Consider the following 14,072-nt stretch of genomic DNA (forward strand, 5'->3'; position numbering starts at 1 on the left):
AGCTCTGCTTCTGGACCATCCACTGCACTGCTTACGGGGTCCCCAACAGCCGTCCAAGTGCTGCGAGCCCCTGGGGGCTTGGAAGAGGCCACAGGCTGGGAGGAAAGAGGCACCCGTCTGTATGCAACTGCTGCCGACCACAGGGACACAGCTTGCCACGTCTACACCAACGGAGATGTCTGCTTATTCAATAAAGGCAGAAGAGGGTTTTCCTCACAAAAATTTCATGCTGATGAGACAGAGAAAGTTGAAGATTGATGGAAAAGACTGTGTTGGGATATGCATAATATGATGGGATATGATAATGAAGGAGTACTAATCGTAAGGAAGGATCTGATAAGGAAAAAAGCATTCATCCCTCCATCAGATGTGAAAAACTTACCTCAGCTGCGGAGAGTGACAGGCCCACAGCAATCCAAGGGAAACTGTGTTGCAGTTATACAGACTTAGTTTCACTACAAACATCAAAGTAACAGCAGGGCATAGCACTGCTGAAAAGGAAGAAAAATTTCTAGACCTGCAACATTATACAGACCTTCACTGGGATGCAACCACCCTACATAAGCTTTCTCACAGTATTGCCATACAGAAACTGCAAGGAAAGGCAACCAGGTATTCTCCTCTGAGGCACCAAGAAGCAACAAAAGTTATTAAAAGGCTGACAGTCAGCACTTGACTTTTCCTGCATCCAGAATCAGCAGAAAAACTTCATAAAAAACTGTTAAAGACTTTTGTGAATGGGAAAAGATACAGCCTTTAAATTGTGAAAATGGTGCAAATCACCCAGTGCCCTAATAGCTGTAATTAAACTCTTGAAAATTAATATACTATTTTTAATAGTGTTAGACCTTGCCACTGTTTTTGTATGTTTATTATATAAATGCACCTGGAGTCCAGCAGCGTAACTTTGAAGACCTGGACTAAGGGACACTGTTAAGGCAGCAATGATACAAAACATTTTAGTGCCTTCACTGCATCGCCTTACTATTTGATTGAGGTATCTGAGAGATGACCCACAAAGCTGTCCCATACCGTAGACAATACCCCTAGATTTATGGGAGTGTTTCGGAACAACAGAATTTCTTTTTTGGTGTTTTGTGGCAAAGACAAACTTGGTCACAGCTGTTTGAAAGTGCCAGCAAAGCCCCACAACCCTGTGAGGATAATCTTTGTTCAGCCTTGCCATTGCAAAACCATGGCCTTTCATAAGCTAAACAAGGAGTTAAAGATGCAGTAAGGAACCTGAAAGAATCAAATGAAGGTTTGCTGCGCAAGATTTTGGCTGTTATGCACCTGTGATCCCACTGCTCCAATGGAGTTGCAGAAGTGTAACAGAGAGTGGAATTTCAGACCCTCTCACCCAAGATAAAACCCTCATTACGGCTACCCTGGCTGCCAGATTTCTCTACTTGAAAGCTGAAATTCTCCCAAATAAATCTCTCTGGCCTGAAAAATGAGAATCTGCTATCAGACCGAGCTGGGAAATTACTATCTAAAGGATGGATATAAGTAAAGATAACACAAAAGCAAATCTTCACATTTACTTTTACTGCTATGTTTGCAAGAGCCAAACGCTGAGAACTTACTAAATGGTATCAATAGGGACTTCTGGTGTGATGCTGTGAAAACAGCTATAATTACCTTCTCATGAAACAAAGTCAGAATTCATGGTGGCCAAGTTAGATGTCATGATTCCTCATATCAATATGGTATCACAGAAATAAATTAGGAGAAAAAATGTATAACACGTAGAAGATCTCTAATTGCTGTATTTGATTACTAGAAGATTTACAACCACTTAAGTTTTCTCCCCTCTCTGAAGTGAAATCCAAGGAGAGATGCAGAGGATATGGCAAATTCTCTGATGATCTTTTTCCCTAGAAATTGCTCCTTGCTAGGGGTTAGGTAGCAAAGGAGTCAGAGAGAATGCCCTGTGCTAAGGAGAACTGTGGGAACATTAAATCTCTTCCTTATTTCAGGGGTTGGGTTTTCTTCCCCTTCGGAGTGCTTTTGTTCTGTGAAAATTACATTTTACTTTTTAGGAGCACAACTGTAGAGGAGAGCGGTTGCGGTGGATGCTGAAAAGACGGACCGTGGTCATCGAACTGCGGCGAGAACTGTGGGAGGACCCAGCAATGGCAGGAGGTACCCGCACACAGCAGGGCAGGAATTGTGGGGACTCACACCCAAAAAGGTGGTGACTTATGGCCACAGTGGTATGTTGTAAAGGAGGCATCAGGATGGGGCTGGAAGTACAGCTCATTCAGGAACTGCTGTGGCAACCATGCCTCCAAAACCAGTATGGATGACACGATGCATTTGCTCTTCAGGTGTTTGCCCCTGGGGAGTACAGACAATTCCACCTCTGTCCAAGCCTCCACCTATAGTTCATCTCAGGTGCTTCTGCGGCGCTCCAAGATACATGAAATAAAGCTGGAAAAATCACACAGGCTTTCCACAGTGATCAAGTTCATTAAATTTGTTTCCTTAACTTAAATTACATTCTTTAACCCTTTAGCCATGCACACAGCTCCCGCCATTAATAGCACAATTGTTAGTGTGTACATTGTTCACTTCTCTACACTAATTTGTGTATAAAGAAAAGATGTTAAAGGGGTTGCTAGTCCGAAAAAAACATGATTAAAAATACATCCTTCTTCACTCCCATCCTTATACCACAGGAAGTGAAGGTAATTCAAAATCACCCCAAACTAGCTGGTACTCAGGTTTCAGAAATATCTTGTAGAAGCTCAGTTTACCTTTGTGCCCGTAACAGAAGACTCCTGAAGAGAGAGAAACTTTCATCATGTATAAATGACTAACAATTACATCAAAACAAATGGAGGGCTTCAAAGCGGGGTGGAAAAACGGGGGGAAATTCCATCTGCTTAAGATAGGACATAATTATCTTCTACAGGAAATAAACGCTATATTTTTAACAGGTGACCAGTCGGATAGACTCAGTACAGGGTTATGATTGTGTAGTGATTTCTCATCGAGTTGTAGAGTATCTCCCCAGAGGGATGACAGATCTTAATATTTTCTTGTAATTATTTTTCTACATAGGCTCTTAACTGGGAAATGGAAACATGAGAGCTCCCAGAGCAGGCTGCATTTCATTGATTATTACCATTCATATTTCATCTTTTACAATTAATTCAAAGATTCATAAGTACCTCATACTGGTATGTTACTACACTGAGTAATACTGCAGTGATATTTTGGTAATACCAGAATCTCCCAACTTTCAGCCTTAGCAATTCTCTGCTCATTCCGATTTACGATTGCTGTATTCCATGAGCCGATACACACTGCTGCTACTGAAACCAACCTATGCTGTTTAACTATTAAATAGATATAAAATCTGGATCGTTGTAAATGATAAATGTTTATATACAAGCGAAAAACACATATTAATAGATATAAACTGAACTTGCAAATGGATATGAACGTATTTAAAGAAAGGACAAAAAAACATAGGTAAAGTAAAAGTTCTTAAGGGAGATTGGGATGAGATTCAATAATGCATCTTTGTAAAATATTTCTGGTAATAGATTACTCGGTGATAACATTTTCCACCTTCTTCTGTAAAGGGGACGAAAATCAACCAACTAATGACCACCATACACGGGTAAGTATGTCAGGTTGATGGAAAAGACATTCTCGTGCAACATGGAGCCTAAAGACACTAATGTAACATAAACCAACCACAGAGTAAATACTAAATTTCTGCTGCATTCATTCAGCAATAAAACAGAAATATTCAATAATATTTGTATCAGTTTACAGGATAAGGGGATTCCAGAGCCCTCTTGATCACGATTGCGTGTGTTTTCCCCTGACCAACCTGACTGCGATCACAACACAAACTGTCCTTCCAAAGAATAATGTGTTTCACTGAAGTAGTTAACTCTCAAACCTAAAGACGGCAAGGCTATAAGAAGTGCTCGCTCCTTAACTTCTGATCACTTTAATATCCTGGCAGCAGGACAGTTAATTTTTAACTCAACAACTATGCACTGAAAATAAAATTACAGATCAAATCTTTCTTTATGTATGAATAATATGGCACCTCTCCTCTAAATATGTACTGGGTCTGTTCTGACTACAGCATTAATTATTAAATATATTCATAAATTATTAATATATGATTCTCTTTCATTTTTCAAGTATATTTAGCTTTTTTTTCTGAAGATTTCTAACAAGAGACCCTTGTGTGTGATGTAGGAATGCATGTCATTCCAAAACCTAAGACATGGATGAATTAACTCTATTTATTACGCATATCTTTGTTTAATGAAACTTGCTACTTCTAACCATTCCTTTTTACAGTATAATAGTACACAAACATGTTAAATGAAATCAGCTGGTCATAAAATCTATTTTGTGATGCCCAGTGCTGCACGTATTTCGCATTAGCTGTATGTCATGGATAATGGACCTTATAATGTATTTCACTGCGGAAGTCATTCATGAGAAGCCTGGTAGGAAAACCACTCCTCGAGAAAGACCAAATATCCCAGCCACCTCACAGCTCTATTCAGGGTTTCACCGGTCAGGTATAAAGTTTGTCTGCATCTCCTTAGGAAGGTCCTGCTGCCCTAAGCCCCGCTCTGATCTCGGGGAGCACCTCCTGTCCCCCTTGCTGGGGAAAGCCCAGCTCACTTGCTGCTGCCATGTCCCTGCTCACTGACTCCTGGCGCCTTCCACCGTCACATCTTTAATTACAGCCCTGAGCCAAAAGCCACGGAAAGTGAAGAAAAATCCTTCCACCTGGAGGGCTGGATCCAGCCCAGTAGGCATACACATCGTCTAGGTCTTTTTTTACACGGAGACTTAAATAATTTATGTTTTCGATTTTTTATAACTTCAGCAGTGAGGCGCAGCGTTGGGGACAGCCCCCTCTGCTTCACCCCTTGTTTGTGGCGGTCACAGAAGACATTGCTGAGCCATCAGCATGAATTACAGCTGGCAGCACGTCAGTGCAGAACACTTAACTGCGTGTGCAATTTCAAATACATAAATAATCCCACTGACTTTACTGAAGCACCAGAAAACATTCAGCTAATATTCTTCCATTACTTCTCAGGAGTATTTGAGAAGCAGCACTTTGATGTTTATTAGCTGTCAAGTCCATGATGAGGCAAAGTACATTCCTCAGCAGGCTGCTCGAGACAGGCCTGGAAGCAGCTACGTCCTTCTGGAGTTTATCTGGACGTATACAAACTGGAGCTGACTTTCAGTACTTCCCATAAATGTGTATTACCACAGTTTCTTGGGACCATGAACCATGCTTGTGCTCTGCGCTTGTTGACAACCAAGCGCTGACGACCTCCTACCGAGGGCGCGCACCCCCACTATACCCTGGTACGAGTGGATTGCTAAGGGGCCAGGAAGGTGTTAACATGCAAAACCATGAACGAGGGGATGTGTCCCACCTTCTTCCTTCCAGGTAAAAGAAATATGTTTGCACAAAGCATTTTGAGAAGAAATTCACACAATGTGAGTTGCTTCAGCAGCTGTTGGCCCCCGGCATGGCCTGGAGCAACGCACGGTTCCTACCACCATGTGTGCCCTAAGATACAGGACTTGCCCTACGTGACACAAGACTTACCCTAAGTGATGTGTGACACTCACAAGCCTTCTCCCGACCAGAAGGCAGCACCAAGAGTTTTTCTCCCTTTGACTAAGAATGTCAGCAATTTCAGCTTGACACAGAGCTGGCCTGGCTTATAAATAAGCTGGCCTGGTCTAACATATAAATCATGGGTCAAAGATAAGATAAACACATACCAGTGTAGTCCTCGTAGCATTCACAAGTGTAGCCCCCTTCTCGACTCCGGCACAGCCCGTTGCTCCCACAGGGGTTGGAGTAGCAGAGGTCAATCTCTGTCTCACAGTAGTCGCCCGTGAAGCCAGGGGGGCATCGGCACCGCAGCCCGTTGATGGGGTGGATGGGGCGGAACAGGACGGTGTTGGAGCTGATGAATGGGGCCGAGCTGTCAAACTTCAGGACAGAGACGCACTTCATGTAGTTCTCACAGGGCTCGCGCAAGCAGATGTTGTCATCGAAGGGCAGCACTCTCTGCGTGGAAATCATGGTCAGCAGGGTCCTGTTGAGGTAGATCTGCTCCTGCAGATCCTCGGAGGGGAAGAACTTGTTTCGAATGCCACCAGGGAGCAAAGCCGAGAAGGTCACGTTCAGAATATTAGAGCTGACGTCTGTGTCATTTTGGATGTTGAAAACGAAGATGCCATCCTTAGTGGTAGAAAGCACTGTTGCCACCCCCTCCACGAACAAGGACAGGAGAGGGGAAAGGAACCTCTCCTGGGACATGTTCTCCAGCCGCACCGTGATGCTGTTGGTGAGCATGTCGTCCGTGATGATGGTGACGCGCAGGGTGCAGACTGCTGTGACACTGTGGACACCATCTGAAGGCAAGAGAGAAAGATAACAGTGACGTCAGAGAGCAGGCTTCAACCTACAGACAAGGAGGTTCCCTCAGTCTCCTGGAAATAAAACAGACCTGCGAGGCATTTCAGGGCACTGGGATGGGAGAGGGAAATGTATCCACCTTCTGCAGTGATTACCAATGCCTTTACTCAGGGAAACAAAACAAAATGCCTTAAGGATTGCAACTCAAAGGACCAGAGACATCTTGAAGGGCCCAGAACACCTGGAGAACATTGCAGGCCAACAACTGCCAAGAGCTAGTGAGCAAATGGACAGGCTGAGAGCCCCAGGATGGCCAAGGGGAAGCCAAGGGGAAGGGGCCTCTCATGACAGTGACTGAATGCATCTTCATACAAGTCACTGCTAGCCTACAACTGGTGCTGGAAAGCTGTTGCTTTTCACAACACAACACCAAATTTACTTCTCCAGGCATGATCTCAGGCTTAAGGAGCCAGAACTATGCACAGACAGAGAATTGTGACCAGAGCGTTACATAAAAGTCAACGAAGGAAACAAGTCCTCACATTTGAACACCTGAACTTCTTCACTCCTCACACCTAACGTCTTCAAAATACTTTATGAAAATTGGAATAAAAATCAAATAAAATACATCTGTAGCGAAAAGCAGACATTTAAAAACTCTTCAATTTTATCCTTCCTTTAAAGCATTTCTGATATTGCTGTGGATGTTCTGCAATAAAACCTGTAAATACATAAATATAGCACTAATACCTGACACTGGACTGAGAGATGCCACCGTAAAATCTCAGTACACCCTGAGGCTTCCAGTAGTGCTGTGAATGTACAAACTCTAGAGCATTCTATCATTACGAAATGTAATTATGACACAGTGAGCGCCATAATTAATCCAAATTCAATGTGAGCATGCAATGGGAAGTTGCATCATCACTGAAACCAAGCCACTTGGTTCAATTCTGTCTCCTTGCTAACATTAAGGACTCATTAAGAAAATAGAGATCGCATTACAGAAAATATGGTTAGTATTACAGCAGCATCTAGAAATCCCAGGAGAGATCAGGACTGGCTTCTGATAGGAAATGTTCCTTCTCAAAGACCTCATAGTGTAAATAAACAACCAGAAATGGGGGTGAGTTCCTCTCATGAGAGAGATGAACTGGTTTGAGCGGCCAATATCAAGCCCACAGGGGGGTCAAGAAGTGAATCCACTTCCCTAGGTCCCAGCTCAATGCCACAGTCTTGGCCAAAAGTATCTCAGAAATAATCCTTTCACAAATGACCTGCTATTACATTTATTTCAATTAAACCGTAAGGTACGTGTGGAAATGGATTTTGAATGACTTCAATGTAAAATAGCAGCAGAAACTGCTATTGAATCAATCTAAACCAGTATGAGATCAAAATTCTAGTAGCACAGATTGCTAAAGGTCATTTTCCTAAGGTTTACTATCTCAAAGTGAAAGTTTATGACCCATTATGGTCTCTTATTAAAGGTCTTTCAAGAACAGAAAAATCAGAACAGCTCCTTTCCTATTCACTGTCACCACAACACCTCAAGTGCTGTTTTGTTTTAAAAGGAAATGTATTGTTGGAAGATTTTTCCTCCAATAATATAGCAACAATATAGTAAATTACAGCAGCATAATTAACCAAATGGCTTTTGACTCCTTCCCCTGATCAGGTTATCTGTAAAAGCTCAGCTGTTGACTTTTTTCCACACTGAAGCAGCTGTTAGGCAAATAGAAAAATCTTTTCTCCTGTGTGCTACTTTACTACTGCCTAGCTAAAACCAAACAGTGAGAAGAGGTCATTATTTGGGGTGATGTGTTTGATGTGCCCCTCACAGAAGCTCATGCGCCAGCTTTCACTTTCTCCCAAATTTGCAGAAATCTTTATCTCCTCTTCCTCAGACTCATTCTAGAAACGTGTAGTTTCAGCCTCTACCAAGACCCAAAGCAACCTTTAAAAATGATAGGTAGCCAAAATCCTCATTGCAACCTCCTCCTCCTCCTGTGCAGTCTGTGGACTCCTGGCCACCAGACCATACAGGATGCACCGTATTTTCATAAATGACATCCTCAGACGAGTTTACCCACTTCTGTCAACTGCATGGCTCGTTCCCCTGAAAGGCCAGAAGCAGAACAAACTATTCACATTTTTTTTTTCCTAAAGCAATTGACATTTGCCTGCCTGTCCCATAGGGTGCCTGAACTATTTTGCTATTTGTTGCACAATACGCTACAGAAGCTCTCTCATACCAGCGAGAATGCTGCACAATGGGTCCTTTTCTTAAGAAAACACTATGATCTATAGCCCATGGTATGTATAGTAAAAAGACAAAATACAATCCACTGTCTGACAACGCACTAGAGTCTACAAACTGTCATAATCAATATCAACTGTCACAATATGCAAGAGCTTCCCAGCATTCACAACAGCTATTCTGACACAGTTAATAAATCACTGGAAAAAGCCCAGTGTCAGATACCACACAGCCTCCTTGTTCTGCAGGCAGCACAAAAGAAAACCGGGCACAGACGTATAGCTGCAAAATGAAGTTGTGTTTTAAAAGCCAGTTCGGCTTTCTGCGGCCCTGTTGCAGAGCATTAAAATAAAAAGAGTAAAAAGGAGCTGAGCATGTGTACTACAGGCAACAAAAGAGCGGCATGGCTATACAGCCTGCTGGACAAGTGCCTCTTTCATATCACCAGCGAGTCTGAGAGCAGCATCACAGGATCCGATCATCTATTCATTCAGAAATTCATGGAAAGTTGAAACAGTCTGTGGTTTTATGGGACAAAATTAGTATCTATTCTACTTTCAACAGACAAGATTCGCTTTGAGGGCTGGAACAAGTGCAATAAAGAAGGTGGAAATTTTGTCCTCGTCTTTATTGGGAATCAAATTAAGCCCTAAATACATGGTAATATATGTGTTTTGAGATTCACAGGCGAAATACCTCACAGAAGTTTCAAATGTTTACTGCCAGAAATGTGAGAAAAATAATATTAGGAGTACTGTTTTATGGAGCAGTAACACTTTACATCCTTTCACTGTCTGACACGCCTACCATATGCAGCTATCAGATATACATGGACAACCAATCTGTTATTCTGCTTAAAAGGCTCTAACAACCTGATTTTTCAAAGGTCTTATGACACAGCTATGAAAAGTCCCTATCATGTTTTGGCAGATGCAAGATGGCTTCAGTCAGGGGTGTGAAACACCCTTCAAGTGATGCTACACAGTAGGAACTCTGGCTACACTTGACTCTTTGGAGCAGACCTTCGCACAAATGAATACATACACATATGCAAGGCTTAGCTGTCACTGGTTCTCACAGCCATCATCTGCTTGGCTTCAGCAAACCGGCTGGGTGCACAAGCCACGCTGGCAGATGGGATGCATAGACATCCTGCTACGAGTGGCTTGAGCAGACAGCCTGGATCTTAGCAGCCCAAGCCCCGGCCACCCAGAGAGCCTGAGGAAAGGGAAACACAGGGCGGACCAAGCAGGAAGATAGGATTTGATCCGTCATTTTGCGGGGTTGGCTCCTACAACCCTTGTACCAATGGCTTTTTTCACTCTGTCCTCAAGTTTATCTTCCATAAAGTGGGGATAATGGCTCTTACATGTGCATTGTGGAGTAGTGGGTGCAGATGCTGAAATGCTGAGATACTGGGCTAATGAAGGCAACATAAATATCCTACACAAATCATAAAAGGTTCTTTCAAAAGCTGTTGCAGCCCAGTTTATCAAAAACAAGGTGGAAAGATTAAAATAAAAGACTCCTAGCATCTCACATGTCAGTGAATGGACAAAGAGGATTGTGGACGGCCGGGTGGCCACGCAGGAGAAGAGGTATTCATTACAAACGCAGTCCCTGCACACTGAATTTATTTATATCCTGGCAATATTATTTTATGTATGCTTTCTACAAAAGAAATCTCCAGAAGGTGGAAATCAAAGCAGGCTGTTGTCTTTTGTGTCATTGTCATTGTCACTGCTGAATACGCTCCTTAAAAACAGAACTACCCATCTTCATCCTCCATCAAACTAATGAAAAGATGTAATAGCAATCACATACCCTGACGCATTACAAAGAAAAAAGAAGACAGTAAGGCTGACAAAAGCTTGAACCTCTCTAAAATACACTAAGAATTGATTAAATAGTAATTGTTTCATGATTACCCTTACTTCACGACAAACCCAATCAAATCCGAGACTTTAATCTCGGTTTTCTATCTTCTGGCAGTCCATAAACCAAAGAATTCTATTATCGAGAAATGTAAACACAGCAAAGTTTAACTGAAACGCACATTTGGCAATGGCAGTATCTGGCCAGAAAGGATCTTTTTGTTTGTTTTTTAAGTTGGCAGAAATACAATAATTAACACTTTTTTGGTTTATTATATACAAAGGTCTTAGGACTGCATATCAAAGCTCAGTATTTTATATAAGTACTTCAGCATCAGAGCTTTCTTTCATAGATAGCCCAACCCATATCTATTCTAATTCTGCTTTATAATGCATCTGGAAGTAACAGATGTCAGAGTTTATGACAGCCATACAAACTCCTTGGCTAGCAAAACGTACAATAAGGACACTCCATAGGTTCAAATAACCTCTTGCTCTTCCCAACTCATAAGAAGCAGGCATGCCCAGGGGTAGCAAACATCGCTTGGTAACATGCCTTTGAATGATCAAACCTCCATCCCCATTGCTTCCAGCCATGTCTTTACATATGGTAGTTAATACACACCTAGTTCGGTACTAAGCCTTGATTTAATGATGAGGATGTCATACTTTTAGCTTGGGCAGCAGTAGCACGTAGAGTAGCATCAGCTCGTAGCAATGGAGACCGCAGGCAACACTTGGCTGCCTGAGCAGAGCTGGAACCCAAACCAGGCTTCCCGCTGAGCAAACAGCAGTAAAAAGTCAGCAGACGTCCGTAAGTGAGATGCATGAGCTAAGCTTGTTTGCCTCAGAAAGTCTTCAAGTCTTGCAGGACCCAGTCCCTTCCTTACATTGTGCTTCCACCACTATGGAAACAGATTTAAAATGCATAAAATATCAGTATATTAACATCATCCCTTTCAAACCACTGCTGTAAGCATTACAAAGCTTCACTTCTATGAGTAGAAATGAGAAGTCTACAAGCATCCATGAGAAAACTCTTTAAAATATGTTCTACGTTATGCAAAAGTTCAGGGGCTTATAGCACAGAGAAAATACCCTGAAAGAAAGTAAACTGCACAAAAAATGGCAGGTGGGAACCTAAGTAAGATGCTTTGCCAAAACAGCAGAAAACATTACTGGAAAGGAAAATGAAAACAGGCATAATTGTGAATTTGCAGAGACCCTACCCCAGGGTCTTCCCAGTCAGTGAGCAGCCTCACTGGAGAAATGTTTCAGGACAGAAACTGTGTACGTGACCCCAGTTTGAGTGCCTTCAGGGCACCGTGGCAAAGGATGTGGGGGCTGGTGTTGGCCTTAGATCTCTGAAAGGCCAGAGCGATGGGCAGCGGCAAATGTCTGCTGTGCATCCCTAAGTAGTTCCTGTTTTTTGGTAGGAACAGATGAAATCACAAATTTCTCTTTTGCTAGAGAAAAGTGATACTAAATAATGCAATAACAGAAAAGTAATGTCCTTGAGATATACACCTCCTTTTGGAAAAACATAAAAATATTTTGTATAATGTCCTATCATTTCTTAGACAGGCACTAATGGATTCTGTCAAAGCCTCTCTTTCGTTGGGATTGGAAAAGCCTCTGATGAGCAATTCCTTCTTTATATCAAGTCAGATGAAATGACACGGAAATGATTCCCCTTGGCCACATGAAGCTTATGTCATTGCTTTTGTTGCTTCCTTTCAGACTGCCCGTCTCAGCTTCGCGCATTTAGGAGCACTGACTGCCGACACAAGTTGTGGACTTTGGAAAGGATATATAAAAATAATTATCTGTTATTCACACAGTGCCAAAGGTTCATGTTGGAATCACTGCTCTGAAGAACGGCGAAGCCCAGGTCTGCTCCAAACCCCATTACGTCAACAGGAAGATTCCCATTGACTTTGGTAGGCTTTGCTGCTGGACCAAATTGGGCCTAGAGACTAATTCCCTGAGTCCTTGCCAGTGTGCTCGTGCGGAGCTTCATTCCTGACCCGGCAGCCCCAAAGAAGAGCAACAGTCTGCCCAGGAAAAGACTCGGGGTTGAAAATCAAGATGGCAAGAGCAGAAAGCAAAAGACAAGGGACGAGCAGGGCAAGCATGCAGACAGTAGAAGCATGCAACATGGACTGCACAGCACAAGTTATAAAGGTTGTAAGGGTTTACCTAAGATCAGGTGTCTGAATCTGTACCTCGACATCTCTAAATTTCCAGGAAGGATGAGCAGCTGCAGCCCCCCTCTGCAGATGCTCAGTTTTGAAAACACTGGCCAATGTTGCCTGGTGTCCTTTGAAAGAAAGAGGATTCACAAGGGCCACAGGAAGGGGGAAGAGAAAGATGTGTTACATGGTGTTCTGGGGGGATTTTATATCACAGGGCAAGGTAAAACAGAAGGCCCGGCAGGGTATGCAAGCACACCAGCAATGGGGGCTCGGTCCTGACTGAGCTACATGGGAGGGGAGTGCCCTGGGGAAAACACGTCTTTGGGTGAAAAGAAGGTATCTGGGATTAACTAGTCCAAGCCTGGAAGATTGCCAGAGGACAGGCAATGGTCCATGCTGGCACAGAGCGAGTGCCTACGTATGACTGCACCAGTGACCAGCTCTCCCTACACCAGCATTAACCACACTGCCTCCAGCACCTTCCTGCTGCCACCGCGGCAGCTCAGAGCACCCAAGGGGTCTGCCCCGGCTCACCCAGGACACAGGGTATGTACCTGGGTTGCAGCTATGCCAGCCAGTGCCCTGCCGCTGCACTGCCCCATGACAGCACTAGCCACACCTGCACTTGTGAAACGATGTCAGGGTCAGCGCAAGCAAAGGATCCCGACAAGTCTGTCCAGACATTTCCAGGCAAAGCCACCTCTAATGCTCACAGGCTGCAGACACTCTTAAAAACACTTCAAGTCAAACTTTCAGGTACTTCTTTTTGCAAGATGAGTCATCTCTTCATCCTGACAGAGACGGGTATCTGGGACACCGAGGGAAGGTGGGCAGCAGGATTTGGGGCTTGCGACTCACAGCAGCTCTCATTCCACAGTCCCCTTGGCAGCAGCCAGAGCAGTACCCGCTAAACTGGACAGCTAAGAAAAAAAACAAGCTGTGGGAGGAGAAACTGTGCATAAAGCAACTGTGAATTCCCGATGTGTATAAGAGAAGAAAACAGACTAATTTTGGCATCATTAACTTTAACGTAGCCTGTGCTCTTCAGGATTATTTACTTTGTACACGATACTGAAAAGAAAAAAACATATTTCGGTTTGCAGCTTGAACAGGGGATTAAGAATAAACTGATGCCAACTGGATTGCTCAACATTGTACAAGACTGCCATTAGCTTTTCTGAAACCAGTACCTGCAAGCTGAGAATTTTGAAATGCTAATTGGGTTGATAACACTAGTCTGGGGGAATATTTCCAGAGGGTGGGAAGTGAGGCAAGTTGGATCTGCTGGCAGGAATAAGCACTCTTGA

At 43.2% G+C, this 14,072-nt stretch overlaps 1 protein-coding gene across 1 annotated transcript in view; it reads right to left on the minus strand.

The window, feature by feature from the left end:
• The window catches only part of CELSR1 (cadherin EGF LAG seven-pass G-type receptor 1), a 175,462-nt gene that overhangs the window by 97,569 nt on the left and 63,821 nt on the right, over nucleotides 1-14,072 (minus strand). The window contains exon 2 of the mRNA XM_087764364.1: nucleotides 5,794-6,432. Within this exon, the coding sequence (XP_087620490.1) occupies nucleotides 5,794-6,432 (639 nt within the window). The remainder of the gene's footprint in view (nucleotides 1-5,793; nucleotides 6,433-14,072) is intronic.

Source organism: Nipponia nippon, unplaced genomic scaffold (genome assembly GCF_047370975.1).
Source record: "Nipponia nippon isolate SJK-2023a ecotype South Korea unplaced genomic scaffold, ASM4737097v1 scaffold_3, whole genome shotgun sequence".
In the NCBI taxonomy this organism is placed as follows: Eukaryota; Metazoa; Chordata; class Aves; order Pelecaniformes; family Threskiornithidae; genus Nipponia; species Nipponia nippon.